The sequence below is a fragment of the Taudactylus pleione genome, unplaced genomic scaffold (genome assembly GCF_031769625.1).
Source record: "Taudactylus pleione unplaced genomic scaffold, aTauple2 ptg000155l, whole genome shotgun sequence".
NCBI lineage: Eukaryota > Metazoa > Chordata > Amphibia > Anura > Myobatrachidae > Taudactylus > Taudactylus pleione.
This window is the reverse complement of record NW_028284557.1, coordinates 7107817-7130762: the sequence shown is the minus strand read 5'-3', so window position 1 is coordinate 7130762 and position 22946 is coordinate 7107817. Positions and strand designations below refer to the sequence as shown.

At 43.7% G+C, this 22946-nt stretch overlaps 1 protein-coding gene across 3 annotated transcripts in view; it reads left to right on the top strand.

Annotated features, from left to right (window-relative positions):
- Window positions 1-2481: 2481 nt before the first annotated feature.
- The window catches only part of MED24 (mediator complex subunit 24), a 154611-nt gene continuing 134146 nt past the window's right edge, over window positions 2482-22946 (top strand). For all 3 annotated transcript variants that reach the window (XM_088474637.1, XM_088474636.1, XM_088474635.1), the window contains exons 1-4: window positions 2482-2681; window positions 10443-10610; window positions 20202-20284; window positions 21851-21889. In XM_088474637.1, the coding sequence (XP_088330763.1) occupies window positions 10481-10610; window positions 20202-20284; window positions 21851-21889 (252 nt within the window). In that variant the 5' untranslated portion in view covers window positions 2482-2681; window positions 10443-10480. The remainder of the gene's footprint in view (window positions 2682-10442; window positions 10611-20201; window positions 20285-21850; window positions 21890-22946) is intronic.

Sequence of the window (22946 nt, the reverse complement as noted above, 5' to 3'; positions counted from 1 at the left end):
GTCCCTGATGAAGCTCAAAACTAGGCAAAAACCTAATCCTGGGCAAACTACACTACCGTGCCAAATTTCGTGGAGCTAGGTACAAACCTCTGGCTGTGTAGAAAGGACAAACAGACACACCTTCTAGCTTATTATATAGATGTAATGGGCTTCGGACCTTAATAGTTATTGAATAAGAAAAATGAAGACACCATTATAACCGATATGCCGTGACAGAGATTATATCCCTCAATGTCTCCCTGTGACTGTACCACACGGGGCAGATGTATGAAACTCTGGGAAGTGATAAAAAGGAGAGTGATATGCGGTCCATACACGGGGCGAATTGAAAACGTACGACACCTCGGTATGTTTTCAAATTCAGCCCGATACATCGTATGCTGTTGTGAATGGTAGACGATGCATCTTACAAGATGCTTCAGTTACCTATTTAACAGCATGATGGATCGCAGATCTTATGGTTTATCCATAAGATCTACGATGCCGATGTACAACGGCGGGGACGCGCATCGCCATCATACAGCATGCCAAAACACACACGATATGCGCGACTGATCGAAATCGAGTGTGTAAAATCAGCAAGTGTATGGGTCGCTATAAACGACCAACCAATCAGCTCCAAAATGCCGTGTTACAGGCTGTGGGGTCTATTTACTAAGCAGCGTTAGGAGACACAGTGAAAAGTGATAAAAAAAAAAAGTGATAAGGTGCCAGCCAATCAGCTCCCAACTATCAATTTTCAAACACAGCCTGAGATATGGCAGTTAGGAGCTGATTGGCTGGCACCTTGTCACTTTTCACTCTGAGGGGAATTCAATATGAAACGTAAACTTCGCTGTCGAAGTTTACGTTTCATATCGGAGCTTTTACCTGGGATAAAGTATCGGCCGCGCGCCCGCCCGCTTATCCCCATATTCAATATGAAACTAATGAAAACGGGAGCCTACGAAGTGGGATTTGCATAAAGTTACGAAATTTTCCTTAAGAAAATTGTGGGGCCCCCCTAAAGTTGTAAAAACATGGGGGATCACTATGGGTACCCCCGTTTTAGCCTGTAAATGAAAGTCGGGGATTTAAATAGCCGCGGCAGGTGGTTTTTTCCCCGACATTGAAGAAGTGATGCAGAAGAGCACTTAGGTTGTTTTTTTAAGTGGTCCCATCAAATTTGGGGTACATGGAAAATGGGTACTAGCATATTTTGATGTCCCTAAAGTAAGTTTTTAAAAATTCTGCATTTGTGCACCTGCCGCTATAAATCTATTCTAGAAAACATCTGCCGCATACTTGCAGAATAGCCCTGAACCTATTTCCCTATTGTTAAACAATTTTTCCCATTTTTTTTTTCAGCCCAATTTTTAAAATAATTTTTTTGGGGTGTCCATATTTTTTTTAAAAACTTTTTTTGACACAATTATTTTTTAAATGTCATTCCCAGGGGTGCAGGCTATTTTTTTTTAAGCCTGCACCCCTAAACCCCAATTCTGCATTTTTTTTCGACACCTATTCAATGGTGAAAAGTTATCCCCGTTTTTTATCAAAGACTTTTCGAACCTGCGAAAAGTCTTTGAAATTGAATACGGTGTAAAACTAAAACCTGCGATAATGACATCATAGGTGCGACATTAACGCAAAAACTGAGTTTTCGCTCCCATATTGAATACCTCTGTCTGTGTCCTAACACTGCTTAGCAAATAGATCCCACAGCCCTTAACATGGCATTTTGGAGCTGATTAGTTTGTCGTTTATCACTCTTCACTTTATCACTTCCCAGAGCTTAATACATCTGCCCCAGGAAGACATTAGTATAATGGGTCGACACCTAAGCACCCAGGTAATTCTTTTAAAATGTTGGCAGCACTGAGAATGCTGGAATCTTCAGGGAAATTGCTATTTCATGGAGTCTCCCTAACAATCAGGGGGGCGATTCAATTCAACGCGAATTGAATATTCAATTCAGTACGCTGTGTGGTCGGAGAATGCCGATTATCTCGCCTTAACAAGGGTGTTAACCGGCATTCTCTAACCAAAGTGGCAGGAGCGCGGCTGTTAGTGCCATGCTAAGCAGAAAAACAGCTGCGCGCCCGGCACTTTGGTCAGATTTCTCCTCGCATCCCCAGGGGGGGTGTGAGAATAAATCCTTAGCACTCCCATACAGCGCAGTGAATTGAATAGCTGCGGGAGCTCCCTTCAGCAACTATTCAACATAGCGTTGAATTGAATTCCCCCCAGGGAGACTTGACAAGTATGCACTATAGTTACAATAACCAGATGCGATATAATGCGCTATTTTCAGACTGTATACAGCTGGACATGCGGCCTCACTTGTCAGCTGCGGTCACCATGGCAAAGCAAAGAAATGTCTAAATCCCCCTCACGTAGAGGACCCTGACGTCATCAGCCAGTGTCAAATGTCATTCCCTACTATCCAATTGGGCATAGAGGGGAACTATAACCTTGTGGCGAGCATGGCAGCAACCACCTCCCTCGCTCGGGAACAAACGTCACGCGGCTGCTGCTCTCTCGCTCTCTCTCTGCTGCACGTTCCCGCCAAGATCTACAAAACTACAATACCCAAGATTCCTATCGTCCGAAAATGACGTCATTCACTTGCGACAGCCAATCAGGTGTGATGAGCTGTCATGGCGGCTGCTAGAGCGGAGGTGCGAGTATAGAGACCGGAGGTAAGAGGGGCGCTAGACCTGTGGAGCAGCTCTGTAATGTTCCGGTCACAAATCACATGTGAATAGGTGGCCGGTGACGTACATCGCTCCCCTTCACAGGCTAGGGAGCAATGGCATGCTCTCACGATCACTGGTGCTGCGCCCACCTGCTGTGCTGCATTCTGGTCACCTGCGTGTGAGGGATTCACTGTAATATTTAATGTTGTATTTTTTTACTGTGCCAGAGATGTATTAATGATGAACCTGGTCATAGCTGGAAACTCGAGGTGCCTCTAACCATTCTCAGGTAACCTGTGTCTCTGCAGCTACAGTGGAACTGCAGTGCAAGTCCCAGCACACTCTGATCTCGTCATTCTGGAGAGAGACTGAAAGCTTGACTTCATTTGCATCATCCAGTCCATATTGGGTCGCTGGTACACATTACACAATCCAGTGCTGACTGCCCGATATATCTGCACCATCCGCATCCTGCTGCATGGGGTCGTCAGTCGCAGTGTCAGATTGAGCTGCATGTAGGGCCGACCTGACAATGCGACTGACAAACAAACAGTAGCGCACATGGACCAACATAGTGCGTGCACACAAGCCGATTTTTGACGATATGTCGGACCAATCCGTCGGATTGGGCGAAATATTGTCTAATGTGTACCCAGCTTTACTTAAGGGTGTAGAGCTTATCAAATATAAATCCAACACCACACTTCTTTACTGTGTAGATTGCATACTCTTATGGTGCATACACACGATCAGATTTTTCCTTCAGATATGAACGATAACGATTTAAAAATCGTTCAGTCGTTCATATCTGAAGGAAAATCGTTCATATCTGACATGCCTGAACGACGGACGATCAACGATGCGCGTTCCCGTTTGTCAGATAACGATATCTGACATCTGATGGGTTTGCAGTCAGACTTGGACGATTCCATTCATTTTAATGCAGTCAAAAATCGTTCAATCGTTCAAATCGTTCAAAACTTTGGTAAAATCGTTCAAATCTTTCAAATCGTTTAATCGTTCAGTTGTTCATCTGACAAATCTGACAAGTCTGACAAATCTGACCGTGTGTACGCTCCATTACTTGAGGATGAATATTAATGAGCCTATCCAATGAGCCTTTATCTTTAATTCAAATTACTCCATATTGATGGTTTGTATGAAAGAAGTGAGGAGAAAAAACTAGTGTAACACTGTATATTTTGATATTTAATAGATATTAAATTTCACTTGCATTTAAAACCTCAATGACCATCATACAAATGTTTTTGTGATAATTGGATTTTCTACCAGAAGCAAGGAATTGTTGCCTCGATTTAATCCTAACAGAGAGGACCCTCTTTTTTATTTGACACAATATGGGGAGATCTGAGCTTAAGACCCTCCCACACACACATCCTAATCTGTGGGAAATTTAATTTTTTATATACTGTTATTTGTTTGGTGATCAGACATTATCTACTAAGGAGACACATTGTTGAAAAGTCAGATACTCTCCTCTTTCAAACTTGGGTGTCCCTACGTGTGTTCAGACTAGTATGGTTGAAATAGGGCAGTATGCGCCCTCCCACTCTATGGAACAGGGGCGTATCTACCCATTGGCCAGGATGACACTCACAAGGGGCACTGGCCGAGGGAGGGGTGCCACCCATGGCCAAGGGTAGAATCGCATAGGTAGTTCAGAGTCTTAACTACTTTTCAGAACTCAGAAGTAGTTCCTCCTATTACCGTGCACAGAGGGGCACCATGGGAGCTGCAGTGCAGGTCGGTGCCGGAGGCCTCAGAACTACATTTCCCAGAGGCCTCTGGGTGGCGCAGCTCGCTGTCGTATGATCCTGATGCTGGGTTGGTTCGCAGGGGGCTGCCTGACCCTGATGCCGGGCCGCCTCGCAGGGGGCTGTCTGAAGGGGTCTCTGCGGCTCCGCTCATCATTCGGGAATCGGGGGTGTGATGTTCTGGGTTGTTTGTGGACCCGGGGTGGTAGCAGGAGCGATCACAGAAGCAGATTTGAAAATAAAACTAGGATCTTTAATAAGTGCTTGAGTAGACATATAATGTGGCAGTAAATAAAAGTCCAGGAATATATAAATGTGCACAAGAGTTCTGTGGTGGGAGCAAAAGGGTTAATGTCCAAGTAGAAACAATTAGAGCTGTCCAGGTGTGCAGGTAGTGAAACTGAAAATAACCAAGCCAGGTTTGCAGGTAGTGAATTGAAGCGCAGGATGTCAGCAGGCTCAGGCACTCAGGTATGGGCAAGGGTGATGGAGGAAGTGGGGTAGTCCAGTGGGAGCTAGGAGCTGACAGGCAGACTGGCAGACAGCGAATTCACAGGAACAGGAAAGCACAGAGAACTCCCTCTCAGCTAGGCTGAGATACACGTTGCACTGGCAAAGAAGGAAGGCACTGACCCTTCCTAAATACACCATGCCGTGCTGTTACTGGCCGGAGGGAACATGTGACTCACCAGGATTGGCCAGCCGCAGCACATGGCCAGAAGGCAAGATGGCGGCGCCCATGCCAAATGGAACGGAGACGCCGCCAGGCCTTACCAGCGCAGAGTGACAACAGGCCCGCACGACAAAGCGCGCAGCCAAAGCCCCCCGCCAGACACCAGCTCCGCCACCAGACAGCCCGCGCCACAATGACCTCACAGGTAACACTCGCCTAGCGCCATGCTGAAATACCCTGGCCGTGACAGGGGGAGACTGGAGGCTGCAGGAGGAGGAGGGCACTCTGGGGCCGCTGAAAAGGAAGGGATCAAAGCTTCCAGGTAACGACCCTGGGGCATGATATGAGGGATAATGGTGATTGATGGGTTTTGGGGATTTGATTATGAGGGGGGTTAATCTCATCGCTGGGCTATATTCTCTGTGTATGTATTACACCTCCCCTTCTCACTGACTGCTGCTCCCTCCTGGGGAGCTTTATTCATTCCCATGTATGTACTATACCCCCCCACCTCCTCACTGATTGCTACTCCTTCGTGGAGGGCTTTTTTCCCTCCCCATTTAGGTACTATAACCCCTCTCCTTCTTCCCCTCCTGTCTCCACTGACTGCTGTTTCCATCTGGCAGCTTTATTCCTCCCCATCTATGTATAATTAGTGTTCACTCTAGCTCCAGCGACAGGCAGGACGCCGGAGCTAGAGAGGGAAACTTTGTGCGCACGCCCGAAAAGGGGGCGTGTCTATAAGACGCGTCCCCTTTTCGTCATACTTGGGGGCATGCCCGGCACTTACGGACACGCCGGGCAGCCCCCAAGCGCTGCAGACAGTGAGAACAGATGCCGGGTGCATGCGTCCGGCGTCTATTCTCCGGCGGTGACCGGGTCACCGGACACTGCGACCCGCGGGTGAAGACTGCACTCGCAGGCTGCGAGGGCAGGGCGCTTTTTGCCCTCCTTCTGGAGGGCAGGGTACTTTTTGCCGTCCAGAAGGAGGGCAGGGCGCCGCGCCCCGCTAAAACAGCCTAGCGGGAACGCTATATTATACTCCTCCTCACTGACTTCTGCTTCCTCCTGTTGTAGTTTAAATACCGCTGGGTTGCCGATTTAGGATCCACCTCCTTTAGCTTTTATTATACATTATAGTGTATTATTGATTTATTTAGCTTATACTAATTTTCTGTTTTTAATATTATTTTATTATCTTATATGTGATATTCTATGACCGGTCATATTATTGTTTCAGGATATTAAATTTCCTTTTATATTTTGATAAATTATATTGTGTTTTATTTTTATTTTCAGTCAGGTCTTCTTTTCATCCCAATTAGCGCAGATAATACAATTATTAGTTTTGTTTCCTAACACTGTTGGGATGACAGCGTCAGGATTCTGAGTGTTGGCATTCCTTACCCAACTCCTGGGGGCCTTTATTCTTCTCTTTGTGTGGCATAATGTGTATAAGGGGTACTACTGTGTGGCTCTAGGGACTCTTAGCATGTGGTGTAACATGTATTAGGAGTACTACTGTGTGGCGTTATGTGTATATGGGGTACTACTGTGTGGCCTAATGTGAAGAAGGGATACTACCATGCAGTGTAATGTGAGTAAAGGCCAGTACTGTGTGGTGTAATTTGAATTGGGGGGTATTATTTTGAGGCCATGTCCCTTCCCCATGAGACCACGCCCCTTTTTCAGCTCGCTCTTTCCCTAGTTACAATACGGGGGGTGGGGAGGCGCCAGTCCCTTACTTTGCCAGGGGCGCTTGGATCGCTGGATACCACCCTACTATGGAAAATAACTTTTCTGTAACGTAGCTTGATAGCTCCTAAAGGGCCACATCATTTGATAGATTGACCACATTCTTTCAAGTGTGGGTTAGTTTTCCTTTTTTTTTTTTCCTTTCATTAATATCACTTCCCAATGTGCACCACAAGCTACCAGGAGTTCCCAGCAATCATCATGCGCAGTGGGTGGGTTTTGAGTGGGGGTTTAGGAATGGATGGTCGGGGTAATGTCTTAATTATATGTGGATGAGCCACACTTGCTTTCCACTGTGGAGGGGATAAAAGGGAGATCAACAATTTTCACCTACCAGCGATTCTGAAATCAAAACTTACAGTAAACCTAATTCAGAGATAAATACATTTCAGATATTTCATTTTTTGATTATGTAGGAGTCGTAGTAGCTGCGTATAAGTTACACAGGCATGTAACCAGAACCCCTTTTTGGGGGGGATTACAAGTTATGTAATGGCCTGACAGCATTCGGCACACAGGTTATGGGACCCACACAAACTAGTAATTGGCTGTTTGCCATGACTACTAAATGCAGCTGTGCTGAAATATCACATTACAAAACTGATCACATGAACTTTCTGGTTTAATAATCCAGAATCCAAACAAATAGCAATGCTGTTCTGATTCAACTTTATTTTTATTTTCATTATGAAATATGATCAAAGCTGATTGGATTTTACTCTTATAAGGTGATTGTTTAATAGCCCGCACATAATAATATTGTTAGTCGCCTTGGCTAAGTAAAACCTGCTCAAACTGGCAATTATGACATCGCTCATTTCTGCACCCACCACTAAAGGTTGTGAGCAGATATTTATGAAAAAAACCTGTTTTACGTCATGGTCATTGACTTTCCTGATTGATTTGCATTTGGCACTTAAGCCAGAAGCAAGTAATTGAATTGCCCCTTTAAAGTGTGAGCAAACTAAAGTGGAGACAAATCCAACTTAAGGATGCACCTGAACAAACCATGTTGTGATGCAAAGGGTACATCACAAATTTGAAAACTCCTACTACAGTTTTTATTTACACTCTCAATACAATAGCTTTAGAGCATGGCCTAGTTGAAAAGGAGTATAGCATTACTGGGGTGTAGCCATGTCTGAAAAAATGATAGAAAGTAGGCAAACACATAGCACACAACCTCCTAAATGTTATGGATACCTATTTAAAACCTCTATGCAATCCTGTCTATATCTTTTAAAATCCTGCATATACCTTCTAATAATTGTCGCTATTTAACGCAATGAGTCGCACAAGAAATAAATGCTTTCAGACTTTGAGTATGGTTCCAAAGCACAAAAAGTTATTTGTTATTATTCAATATAAAAACAGATGGTTACACGCTGTGATCTAAAGATAATTAGCGCAAATAAATCATACAGACTCAAGGTACAGTTGTTACATACGCACGCGCTCTGGACCCAGATACCGGCATCAGTATAGAAACCTCCGTCAACAGTACAGCAAGAAGACTCTCTTCTGAGTTCAGAGAGCCCACCTATATACTCTTTACAGGGATAGGCAATACAATAGAACAGTTTGGCATGATTATATTGGTTCTTCTTCCTGGTTCTTCTGTTACATTATAGTTCATGGGTCAATTCGAAAGGACACAAACAGCCTCCAACAGCCCTTTGTGTCCTTTTTCCCGCTGCATGCTAATCTAAGCTGATAACATTACAGAGTACATTTTAATGTTTTAACTCTCTGTAGTCCATAGTTTGCAGACGCTTGTTGCGATCTTCTCACCGATGATACCGGAAATCTGTTGAGACACAGTGGATCAGTACAACACCAAACACGGTCTGCTTACCATGTACTAAACCTTAGATATCAAATAGCCTTTATTTCAAAACATTAATTACTGCATAAAACTTGAATATTACACTTTAATGCTAGGGAACCTTTTATGTAAGTGTGCAGTGTGTAAGTATTGGGATTTTGGGAAAAGACGCTAGTTAGGGCTGTGCGACTGCATGTTTGTGGAGTACATCATGGTACGTGTTTTGCAGGGATAATCATTTTATATGTTTTGGTGACTATTTATATGGTGAGGACTTTTAACTTTCTATTGTGTGGGAATCGCGCAACGCTAAATAATAGCATCGCCATTTGTACTTATAATGGGCGAGATTCACTGAAATGGCGCTGGGCGGCCAGTCGCAAAATGGCTTTGCGCAGATTTAATTTTAAACCGATCCTATCTCAGCCAATTATCCGGCTTCGACAATGTGTTCATAGCCTGTACAAAAGGATAACCTAACAAAGGGCATACATAATTCTGGAAAATCTGGTGTTCTAGTACTTTGATTTGTTGTTTTATTTTATTTATTACTAGCGACCCGCCCCGGTTTCCCATGGGAGCAATGTTGAATTTAAGACGATAGTCTTTTTTTAACCGAGGTCCCGTAAGATTGTCTTGTAGACAGCATTAGTCGTTTTCCCTCCTGTTGTCAACATGAAAGATTTAGTTTGGACGTGACTCGCAAAATGGCCACTGTGGCAAGGTGGGCCTCTCCCACATTCTGAGGAAAGGGTTAACCACGTGTAGCCAGGGAGGAACCACACCATACCTCAATTATGACCAGCTATGGTCTAAAAACCTGGTTAGATAAGTTAGGGGGAATGTGAGGGAAAGGTTGCACCTTTGGCAGCCCTCTCTATGCTAGACAACCTGAACCCTGACTTTACTGTGCATACTCGTTCGTATGAACTGTTGTCTCATGTAAGCTGAATTGTTGCTCTTGAACTTTTTGCCTTGTGTAAGAAGCCATTACACTGGCACTGCCTTTAGTTTTCAAGTCTGGAATAAAAGTTTACTTGTTTGCAACAGCTCAGTCTCCCATTGGTCGTCTGGAACTTACCCGCTACGTAAAGTTCTTCATGAGAAAATCGGTCTCCACTTAGGTCAACTCCAGCCACGTTAAGTGTCTGTCCCTGTGCTTTATTTATTGTCATGCCAAAGCAGACTGTTACTGGGAACTGAACTCATTTTAAATTAAAGAATAATTTTTCACATAAATGAAATAGTAATGCTAAAAAATGGAAAAACTGCAATTTTATATCAGTAAACTGGACTTGCGTATTATCCGGTTTCTCCAGAAAATTAATGTATCAATCTCTACATGGTATAAAATAAAGTCGGTCGTTGTGAGTTATCTAACGGTTTGGGCAGCGTAAGCCAAGAAAGCACTCGGACGTCTGTTTTTTCATTGACTTGCTTCACTAAAAAAGTCTCTTCCCGACTTCCTTTTGTCACACATTAATTTTTCATACACCTAATCCTTCCTCATCAAATGCTCTATAGATTAGTGAAAACTGCATCAAAATCCATCCAGTGGTTCTCGAGATTAGCCTGAAGAAACTTATTTTATACTATGTATAGATTATCATCATCATGGTTCACTTGATATGTTTACTTATATTTGTGTTGGTAACTCCAGCAACAATGGAGTAGGCTAGCACTGTGTTGAATCCTTGTTCATTACTACTATATCATCTTTTCTGATCTATTTGAAGGTTACATCGAAGATTTTCTTCTTGGATAGCCTTTAGAAATGAAACTGGTAAACCTTAAGCAGGCCATCCTTCATGCCTGGAAGGAGAGGTGGAGCGATTACCAATGGGCTATCAACATGAAGAGATTCTTTCCGAAAGGAGTCACATGGGACATCTTGAATTTAGCAGGTCAGATGAAACAATGTACAAGAACCTCTTATCTAGAGTGCAAAATACCCAAGTAAAACATGCATATGCTATATTCTTCAGCACATTTTAGGTCTGGAACTGGACTTGCACCAGTTTGTGTAGCGTAAATTGTACACTGTGCATGCTAACAGAACAGATACATATGTGTCAGTGTAGAGTTGCGTGTATCTGGCACATGTCTGGAGAGGTATACCAGGGGAAGGAAAATCAGACGAAGGTCAGGTATTATAAGGGTGTGTTCATGCAAATGTGGCTCATGCAGGCCTGCACACACACTTTGAAGTCTGGGGAAAATACACGCTGATGATGATGACTTTGCTTAAACCAACAGTATATGCCGCTGCGGCACGACCGGAACCATCTCAAGATGTGTATGCCTATTTTTGTTAGGAGATGTGCTATGTTTTATAAAGAGTGATTTATGCCCAATAAGTGATCCATTCAGCATCAGCCGCTTTGTCTCTTCAGATGGTGAATTGAACAGCCACATTCATCTCAATAGTTTGGTGGACTTTAATCACATTCTTTAGGATATGTTTAAAATTTTGGAGATTCCACCTTCTTAAATGTATTAACTGCTGATTCTTGTTCATTTTCTAATGAAGGACCTTGTGCACGCTGAAAACAAAAATGAAGCTGTTATTTTTACTTCAGTATTTTGTGTGTGAACATTGTTTTAGCAAATATGTTTGCATTTTGGTAATCATTTTATATTATTGCTAATCAGATTTTTACTGTTTTTGGTGGTGTACTAGTGTCATGTGCATGCATTTTATTGCTAGATTCATGATATTACATAACTTAGTGGCTTTTGTCATCAGATTAGGAATGGTCTGAAATTTTACTGTTTTGGGGCCTGATACAGAGATGTACAGATGTGTCCTTACACATCTTTGCTGCATTCGTGCTAAAAATTCCCTACTCGGCACACGTTTTTTTTTTCTCTCCAAAAATGCGTCACAATGAGATGTGGGTGGGTATGAGATCCTGGTGGTCGGGATGCCGCTGGTCAGAATACCGACAGCGGCATCCCTACAGTCAGAATACCAACACCCATAAAGAAGCAGAGCGAGCGCTCTTTCAGAGCGTCCGTCTCTGAATCAGGCCCTCTGTATAATGGAGTATCCGTTAATAGATAGCCGACTCCAAATAGGCAGAGGGTAGTTAGATGTGAGTGTAATTGTGGACCGCTTTAGGCAGTAAGAATTTGCTTGCTGCTGGTATGGAAGCCAGCAGTGTTGTGTTGTTACTTTACCCAGCTCCACCGCTTCTACATTCTCCCAGCTCGATGCTGCACCAGCAGCTTCTGTCCCACGTCATGGCTCACAGTGTTTCCACTCCTTCGGCTGTGCGGCAAACGTGTTATTACAGGCACCGCTCACTTTAGGCTTATAGTGATCCACTAGAGCAAATCCTGGTGGCCACGTTATAGAGCTATTTATGGGTATGCACCCTACTGTCCTTGACGCATTTCTCTTACAATGAAGTTTTTTCATAATAGCTCTATAGCGTGGCCACCAGGATTTGCAGTAATTAGCCACCAGTGGATCGCTATCGGCGTAAAGTGAGCGGTGCCTGTAATAACAAAACTGCCGGCTTCCATACCAGCAGTAGGCAAATCCTGACTGTCTAATATGTTCCCCAATTAGACTCGCATCGTACTACCCTCTGCATATTTGGAGTCGGCTATCTATTAACGGACATTCCATTATAAACAGAGTGCAGCCGCTATATTTTGAACTTAGGGCCTGACTCAGAGCCGCTCGTAAGCGGCCGCTCGTTCGCTCCGAGCGATGTTTGCCCAACTGCGCATGCGTACGGATCGTTATACGCATGCGCGAACCAGTCAGTGCGGTCGAAATTCATGTGCTCGCAAAATAGCTAATGCCTGATAATTTGAGTGACAGAAAGAGGCGTATGTGGGTGGTAACAGGGGAAGGTGCTTGAAAACGGGGAGTGGAGATCCGATCACAGGCGTGCTTAAAGGTCAAAACGGGCGTTTTATGGGTGTGCATAATTAAAACAGCAGCGTCATTGAGCACGTCACTGGGTTATTTAATAGCCAGAACTGCTCGCAAAATTGTGGTAGCAAAAACCAACCACAAGAATAGCGAGCAGCTCTTACCCTGGTCGATCTAATAAATAGCGGACATGACGTAGGATGCGAGCGGCCAGGGGGCGTAGTTTCCCAAAAAACGACCGCAAGTTTTGTTCGCTCGTTCAGACCTAGAGGCGTGAACAGACCGCAAAGAGCGAACTGTCCATTTGAATAGCCACCCCTTTTTTTGGAACGAACGACCGCAAATAGCGACCGGCTCTGAATCAGGCCCTTAGTCATGGAAGCCGCGTTGATCTGGTAACTATTATAGTTAGACAAAATATAACCAAGAGAGTGGATATTATAGGAAACTCCACTCAGTTGATTCCAGCTTTTACAATAGGACTTCTTCCGTTTTCACTAGCATATGATACAGTGTGCTATCTGAGCTATATTTTACAACTTTGTTGAAATTTTCGTCTTACTTTTCTGTATTTAGAGAGGTGTTCTAAATTAGTGGAGGAAATGTCTGTCCCTCTCTCTTTTTATATTATATTGTAACTGATTTGTGTATTAAGTATGAAAGTAGTTGCTTGAAACTGCGAGTTGGATTATATTTCTTTATCTAGTCACCCTAGATAAATTGGTAGTAACCCTTGTGAGCAGCCACTCCATTAATCCCTTTGAGGAGGCACATCTATTTATATATATATATATATATATATATATATATATATATATATAAAAAAAATTCCCACACGCACGTTATGATTCTTAGTAAGTCTGTGATTTCTATTCTCGTCTATGTAACCGTACGATGCCTATTGCCATCTGAAGTCATGTTTGACATGCGGTTTCAATGCAGGTGTGCCATTTACTAAATCTCCGATTTGCCAAATTGGGGGGATAGCGCACAAAAAGCCCAAATCTACCAAAATCGACCCTTAGTAAATTTACCCCCTTAGTGTCAACCTTTCAATTGTTTAAATGGAAACTGCATAGCAGGAAGTTGCAATGGAGGAGGCCAAGACATAAAAAGCATTTCTTGAATAAATTACTAACATGAGGTATAGATCTTTTCTATCCGATAAACTGTTAGGACACCTTTTGCATGGTCAACTTAAAAGGTAATGCTACAAAAAATACTCTAACAGGCCTAAACTAATGGTTGACCTGGCTTTAAATAATGTTTGTAGATTCTCGGATAATGTCTTTAACAGTTTGTCTTTTTGTTATGTTGTTGACTAAACCAATTGAATGCCTAGGTATCTTGAAAAAAACAAAAAAGCCCTTCCCCAGCTACATTATTTACCCAACATCAGCAATCGGTCACTGTAGGTACAGAGGACCTGATTCAGCAAGGATCGCAGTTGCTAATACGCACGCAATTGGACGATTATTTCGCACTATGTGTGTATATAATATATATATATATATATATATATATATAGAGAAAAAATAAGGGACACTCACCAGATTAGCACATAAGGTATCAAAAATGTATTCCTCACATATTGAGCGGACAGGTAAAGCAGTATTGTCTCGACTTTCCGGTCCCATCAGAACCATTTTCAAGAGGCACAACCGTACATCATGCACATCAAGAAGTCAATCAATCCCTGCAGATCCCGTGTACACTGAACACCCACCTACCAGGTCACTAAATACCCCAAGTAATCAGCAAAAGGGCGCCAAAACACAATCACTAACAGCCATCAATATAGATCACATAGCACCTACCCCATAGCGTCCACACGTGTAGCATGGCACAGTCACACCACTCCTTCCGGTGTGTGAGCCGCATGCGAGGACCGCGGGGAAAGCGCGGCAGTGCTTCCGGTAAGTTGGAACGCACACGTCACCAGCAGCTTTCCATTTGGACGTCATGGGTGACACCCCAGGATATTTTGAGAATTTTATTATGTGAGCGTGGCCCTTGACTTGAGAGAGAGATATATACATACATACATACAGTCAGGTGCATAAATATTGGGTCATTGACCGAATTTTCATATTTTGGCCTCTGTTCACCACCACAATGGCTATGAAATGAAACAAACAAGATGTGCTTTAACTGCAGACTTTTAGATTTAATTTGAGGGTAATTACATCCAAATCAGGTGAACGGTGTAGGAATTACAACGGTTTCTATATGTGCCTCCCACTTTTTAAGGGGCCAAAAGTAATGGGACTATCAACTCAAAAGCTATTTCATGGACAGGTGTGGGCTATTCCCTCGTTATTTCATTATCAATTAAGCAGGTAAAAGGTCTGGAGTTGATTCTAGGTGTGACATTTGCATTTGGAATCAGTTGCTGTCGACTCTCATATATGAGATTCAAAGAGCTGTCACTATCAGTGAAGCAAGCCATCATTAGGCTGAAAAATCAAAACAAACCCATCAGAGAGATCGCAAAAACATTAGGTGTGGCCAAATCAACTGTTTGGAACATTCTTAAAAAGAAAGAATGCACCGGAGAGCTCAGCAACACCAAAAGACCCGGAAGACCACGGAAAACAACTGTGGTGGATGACAGAAGAATTATTTCCCTGGTGAAGAAAAACCCCTTCACAACAGTTGGCCAAATCAAGAACACTCTCCAGGAGGTAGGTGTATATGTGTCAGAGTCAACAATCAAGAGAAGACTTCACAAGAGTGAATATAGAGGGTTCACCACAGGATATAAACCATTGGTGAGCCTCAAAAACAGGAAGACAAGATTAGAGTTTGCCAAACAACATCTAAAAAAGCCATTACAGTTCTGGAACAACATCCTATGGACAGATGAGACAAAGATCAACTTGTACCAGAGTGATGGGAAGAGAAGAGAAGGAAATTAACTGCTCATGATCCAAAACATACCACCTCATCAGTGAAGCATGGTGGTGGTAGTGTCATGGCGTGGGCATGTATGGCTGCCAATGGAACTGGTTCACTTGTATTTATTGATGATGTGACTGCTGACAAAATCAGCAGAATGAATTCTGAAGTGTTTCGGGCAATATTATATGCTCATATTCAGTCGAATGCTTCAGAACTCATTGGACGGCGCTTCACAGTGCAGATGGACAATGACCCGAAGCATACTGCAAAAGCAACCAAAGAGTTCTTTAAGGCTAAAAAGTGGAATGTTATGCAATGGCCAAGTCAATCCCCTGACCTGAATCTGATTGAGCATGCATTTCACTTGATGAAGGGAAAATGCCCCAAGAACAAGCAGGAACTGAAGACATTTGCAGTAGAGGCCTGGCAGAGCATCACCAGGGATGAAATCCAGCGTCTGGTGATGTCTAGGCCTTCCAGACTTCAGGCTGTAATTGCCTTCAAAGGATTTGCAACAAAGTATTAAAAAGTGAAAGTTAGATTTAGGATTGTTTAGTTTGTCCCATTACTTTTGGCCCCTTAAAAAGTGGGAGGCACATATAGAAACTGTTGTAATTCTTACACCGTTCACCTGATTTAATGTAATTACCCTCATATTAAATCTGAAAGTCTTCAGTTAAAGCACATCTTGTTTGTTTAATTTCAAAGCCATTGTGGTGGTGAATAGAGGCTAAAATATGAAAATTTTGTCAATGTCCCAATATTTATGCACTTGACTGTGTATGTATGTATGTATATATGTGTGTGTGTGTTGTATCTGACGGTAGCCTTGCAAAGTCTTGGGAGTTTATTTTGCAAACCAAATTCTTCAAAAAGTTTTTATAGTGGAAAATAAATCGGCAATATTATTTAACACAAAGCTATGGGGCATTTTAAATTCTTCAACAAAATGTGCCAAAAACCTGTGGTTTTGAAAATCCTGGCTTGATAAGAACGTACCTTGGTTGCAAATTAGAATTTATAAAAGCAGTGGGAGATTCCTGCTTTTGATAAACATTACACCAAATCATCCACAAGAATCCAGGCAACATGAAGACAGGAGAGATATATTGGATCCTGATCAATGAGTTAATAGAAGAAAGAGAGAAGCCGAGAGCCCATCGACATCCAAATCAAAGACCATATATTCTTGCGCCCCTATAGGAGGCACTTGTTCCCCTCCCGTCTACTTACAATATTTTCAACTGCTTCCAGTTGCAGCTGGAGGGACTGTGGCAGGATAACGCCATGGGCCAAATGAGTTTAGAAAATGTGACACCTGGACCCTATTTGTGGACCCCCCTGGACTCTAGTTCGCTAGTTTTTAACTTTGTCCCCCAACATTTTTTTTTTTTTTGCCCCTAAATTGAAAGTGATTTTTTTAGGGTGTTCTTAAGTTTACCTTTGGGGGACTGTCTGAAGGCTGCACGGGGGTTCCCGCAACGTTGCACCCCAAAACTCCAATTCTGCACTTTTTGCCTCCTGCTATTCATAGGCAAAACTTTTCCGACTATTACGTTGCATTGACTTTCTGCCTAGGCAGAAAGTCTTTCAAATTGAATACGGCGATACTTTTCCGCTTGGCGAAATTACGTCATCAGCGAAACTTTTTCGCAGATTCCAGCTTTTCGCTCCAAATTGAATACGGGCCTATGTCTTTTTTCCTTCCCTCCCTTCTCTCCCTACCGTGCCTCATCACAGGTGTATGTAAAAACACTTGGAAACTTAAGGTGCATATCTACTACACCAGGGCTTGACAGATTTTTCTAAAACCTAGGAGCCTGGATGAAAGTGTAGGAGCCAGACCCCCTCTTCCCCCGAGGCAGCATTACTGAGCACCTGTGCCCCAGGCAACCAACCCCCATGGCCACACCACTAACGGGGTACCCCAGGTAAACCACCCTCCCACAGCCACATTATTGAGCAGCTAACCTGCCTCTCCAGGCAACCAACCCCCAGAAAGACGACCCCTCCGCAGCCAAAATACCCGGGGAAGCAAAGCCACCGCTGGCAGTGGCCGAAGTAGAGTCTGGTGGGCCCAGATGCAAGAATATGCTTTAGACACCCCTATGCAGTTCCCCCAGTAGTGGTCCCCCTATGCAATGCCCCCAGTAGTAGTCCCGCCCCCCCATGCAGTGCCCCCCAGTAGTAGTCCCCCCTCTGCAGTGCCGCCAGTAGTAGTCCCCACTATGCATTCCCCTTAGTAGCGCCCCCTATACAGTGCCCTAGTAACACTCCCCCCCCGTCTCCCTCCCCTTATACAGTGCCCCAGTAGCGGCCACACACCCCCGTACAGTGGTCCCCCCTATGCATTGCCCCAGTAGTAGTCCCCCCCTATACAGTGCCCCCAATAGTAGTCCCCCTTATGCCGTGACCCCAGTAGTAGTCCCCACTATGCATCGCCCTTAGTAGCGGCCTCACCCTGTACAGTGCCCCAGTAGTGGCCCCCCCCATACAGTGTCCCCAGTAGCGGCCACCCCCACCTATGCGGTGCCCCCACTGTAGCGGGCACAAAAACTATGCAGTGCCCCTACAGTGTCCCCAGTAGCGGCTACCCCCCCCTATGCAGAGCCCTCTAAAAAAACAAAAACAAACTCAACTTACCTGATCCACGCTCCTGCCGACGACCGCCGCTGTCTGCTACTCCTGGCTGCTCTGCACTATGGGAGAGACGTCCTGAGGTCTCTCCCAACCTGCTGCGTGGTGAGCCGGAAGGCGGAGGTCATGAGTGAGCTCCAGCCGGCTCACTCCGTGGACGACGCAGAAGAAAATGAGAGTCTGACGGACTCTCATCGGCTGCTATAACAAGCCGCCGCTGGCGGCTGTGTGTTTGTTACTCTGTAGTGTGGACCGTGCTCGTGGTCTGCACTTTCAGGGCTGAAAATCTGGTCGCCATGGCGACCTGGCGCCGGGTTTTGTCGAGCCCTGCACTACACGATGAAAGAACGATTGCACGACATCGTTATCGTTCATTATACTGTGACAAAAGAAATCAAGCGTGTTTGAAGTATATTAAGCAGTTTTCATAAACATAAATAGTTTCAATATAACAATGAAATAGAAAGTGCTGCGTTAAATTGTATATGAATATAATGGGTTAAAAAATTGAAATAAAATTAAATAAAAACTATAAAATTAAATAAATGGGGCCAATAAACAAAAATGAAATATAATTAACTAAACTCAATAAAAATTTATATTCATATCCAATTTAACACAGTGCTTTCTATTTCATTGTTCATTATACTGTGCAGTGGATAATGTGCCCACACTGAACAATATGTCGTTCAGTGCAGGCACCCTCCCTCATCCCTGAACATGCCCAACCTGACGATATCAGGTTGGGCAGTATGTTCAGACGATGACAGATGCCGACAGCAACCAATGGGAGCGCGCATCGCTGGTCGTTGCCGGCAAATTCACTTCACGATTAATGAACGATAACGATTTAGTGATCGTTCAATCGTCCAATTTTATTGTGTAGTGCAGAGATGGGGAACCTCAGCCCCAGGGCCCGCGGATTCATTTGGTCTGGCCCTCTGAGCTTTTTTATGCTAGCCTCATCTGGCTAGCAATGGTGCCTAGAATGGCGCCCTGCAACCAGAATATATGCAGCAGTGCTGCTTGGAGTGTCCCTAGGACGCTTCAGACGGTCACACCTCTGCCCTTACAGCTCCCCGGAGCATCCTCAGAATGCTCCGGGCACCGCTGTAATTACCGGTGATTGTGGCCCCGCCCGTGTAAAGGAGACGTGATCTGCACCAGGCCCACGAATAATATTATGTATATCAAAATGGCCCTCAGCAGAAAAAAAGGTTTCCCCACCCCTGGTGTAGTGGATATACGCCTTTAGACATATGCCAAGTGTAGCCAACTGCCTAGTGGCAACTAATTTGAAAAATGCATATATTCCCCCAATCAGAACAGTCATCAATACAATCTGGCATATTTACCACCTTGAACATATTACATGACTGCACTGATTACTATAAATCCACACACACATTTAGTATCGACTTAACTTTCTGTCATAATGGTTAAGACCATCTGCCCTTCCATTTTTACCTACACACACATACCCTACTAACATTCTTCCATTCCTGCCCAGTAATTCATACAGTAGGAATATTATATTTGTTTAGGATAATTGTGTTATGGAGCGTACACACGGTCAGATTTTTCTTCAGATCTGAACGATAACAATTAAAAAAATCGTTCAATCGTTCATATCTGAAGGAAAATCTGACACATGTGTCAGATGAACAATTTGAACGATGCGCGTTCCCGATGGTCAGATAACGATATCTGACATCTGATGTGTTTGCAGTCAGACTTGGACGATTTCATTCATTTTAATGCAGTCAAAAATCGTTCAAATCTTTGGTAAAATCATTCAAATCGTTCATCTGACAGATCTGAAAAATCTGACCGTGTGTATGCTCCATTAGGAATGTGTTGTGACCTATATCATTTTAAGGTCATAATTATATCAGTATGTACCAACGGAATATTCCAAATGTATAAATCATGCCCGACTGTTCTATTCTCTTTCCTTTTCTACTTCCCTACCCCACAACCATTTGTGTACTGGTAATATAAATTTTTAATTAATTTTAATGGTTTATTATTACACCACAGTAATGTCAGCTGTGTTTTTGTGCATTGACAGAAGCACTTTTGGATCAGGCCATGATTGGACCAGCACCAAACCCTCTCATCCTCTCTTATCTCAAATATGCAATTAACTCTCAGGTATGTCTATTGATCCCAGTGCTAATGTTTATTGAAAAGGGCCCACATATATGCGTCCCATACGTTAAGTGCTTAGGCCAGCATGTCAGATCCCATGAGTGGCAATCAGTTTGGTTGGACAATGTTTGCATATATGTTCAGATTGGTGTTATTATTCCATGACTTTTCTGCTAGTCCTAGTTACGTCTAATACAGGGGTGGTCAACCCGCTGCTCTTGAGCCGCATGCAGCTTTTTTGAGTTTCCAATGCGGCTCGGCAGACCCCCACTAATGCCGAGAATGCTGGTCTCTGAAGCGATCAGAGACACAAGAAGCCTCTGATCGCTTCAGTGGCCAGCGTTCCCAATATTGCAGTGTGCGCATGCGAGGAGCCCGCAAGTCTGCTGGATCCAGTTAGATCCAGCAGGAAGCTGCAACAGCAGCGACGGTTGGACTCGGGAGCCCTCACTGTGTGGAGCGGTGCCAGCATGAAGACAGGTAAGTTTCTTCATAGGGGTGTGGGTGGGGAGAGGGAGCTAGTACTGGGGGCACGACTACAGGAAGCATTGCAGAAGGGGCACAATTACTGGGGGCATTCCTTCTTGGGCACAGCTACTGGGGGCATTGCAGAAGTGGCACAACTACTGGGGGACATTGCATAATGGGCACAACTACAGGGGGCATTGCATAAGGGCCACAACTACTGGGGGCATTGCTTAATGGGCATGATTACAGGGGGCATTGTAGAAGGGGCACGACTACTGGGGGTATTGCTTAATAGGCACAACTACAGGGGACACAGTATAATGGGTACTGGCTTTCCTAATGTATTTTATGTGGTCCTGGATTTCAATGTGTTTTAAATGTATTTTATATGGATCTGGCTTGTTTGTGTGTATTTTATGTGAACGTGGCTATTTCAATGTTTTCTATATTGCTCTGGCTTTTTCTTTCACTTCAACAGTGAAAAAATTATATTGGGAACTTTATGTAAATTGTGTGTTTTCAACGTGCTGGGCTCGCCACCAGCGCGACTAAAAATGGGGGTGTGACACAAGGTCATGCGCCTGCGAATGTCATACCAAAGGCGTGCGCACAAAAATGGGGCATGGCTGTTGTGACAGCTAGGCCACGCCCCATTTTTACGTGCGCATGTGATCGGCTATTCACCTTGACCACAGATTTTTGGCTCTTTGCCTCTGACTGGTTGGCCACCCCTGGTCTAATAGATCCATATCAAGTGTTAATTGAGAATGACCCACATGTTGGACCCATATTTGCAGAAATTTATGGGCAGTTTGAGCTAAAATTACTTTCAGAATCACCTTGTATATGAATGCCTTAGTTTTGTGCATAGCTCTGCGATTCATTGTTTAGTTTTAAAGTTATACTAATTTCTTATTATTTTACTGCTTTAAATAGGTTTAAGTATATTGTTAATAAGGGTGATAACTAGGAATGTGTGTGCTTATAATGAAAGCAAGATTAACAATTAGTTGTGATTCTGACCTATAGGTTAAGAAAATCTGATTTAGCACATGAGTTTTTGTGATGTATTTTTGCAATAAACCACTCTTTCTCTTTTAGATGGTGTCTTACTCTACAGTCCTGATGGCTATTAGCAAGGTATAATCTACAGTTTGTATATGGTTAGAGTCGTCTAATGGTAAATTCCTTTAAATGTTTATAAAAACATAGTTATTGTGTACGCCTTGTCAGGGTTTTCAAGAAAATAATTATTTCTCGTTCAGAAGGGAACTATACAGAAGATACAAAAAACATCAGGTGGCATGTCTATGTGACCACATCCAGCTAGTGAATTGTCTAATTTTCGAGCTTGCTTGATTATCAGTTTAGAGAACCTGAGCCTTTGGAGCGTGATGTGTACAGACTTGTACCAAGGTTTTGCACTAACTGGGACAATTATTTTAAAATCTTCAGAATCCAGCATGCAACAATTTTCTGTAATACCTTCCGGGGATTGTTGTATGGAGTACACACTGCAATGATGGATCGACCGTCTGATTTGGTAAATATGCAGCTGTGCATATCCACCAATTGGCCGACCGATATGTCTGGCCATAGCAAGCAGTGTTGACATAATTTTCACTGCTTCGTGTGGCCAGCATATGGGTTGGTCGGTCGTGTGTACACACCTGCAGATGTGTATGATATATCTGCAAGATATATTGCATCTTCTGTGCTGCATATCCGATACAATATGTCTGTGGACGACGTCGTTCAGATTGTGTACATACCCGCAGATGCAGTGTACAATATATAGTTCGCCAACAGTATCAACGCTATATTGTACAGTGTGTACCCAGCATTAGACATGAAAGCTGGTGTTTGATATCATTTTCTAAATAAATGGGGAAGATTATCAAACCTTGGAGAGATGGAAAGTGAAGAGAGAAAGGGGGTCTATGTACTAAGCCTTAGAGAGAGATAAAGGACCTGATTCAGACCTGCTCGCTAGGATGTGTTCGCTCATAGCTGACCGATTGTCGCAATCTGCGTGTGCATCTCAGTGCAAGGGATCGGGAAGCGCTCGCTGACTGCGCATAGATTGCCCAGCAGAGTGAGTGATAGGAGAAGCCATTTGTGGGTGGTGACGGGCTGGCCGCTATAAACGGGGGAGTGGACATGCGAACGCAGGCGTGCCTGATAGTCTCAAGTGTTG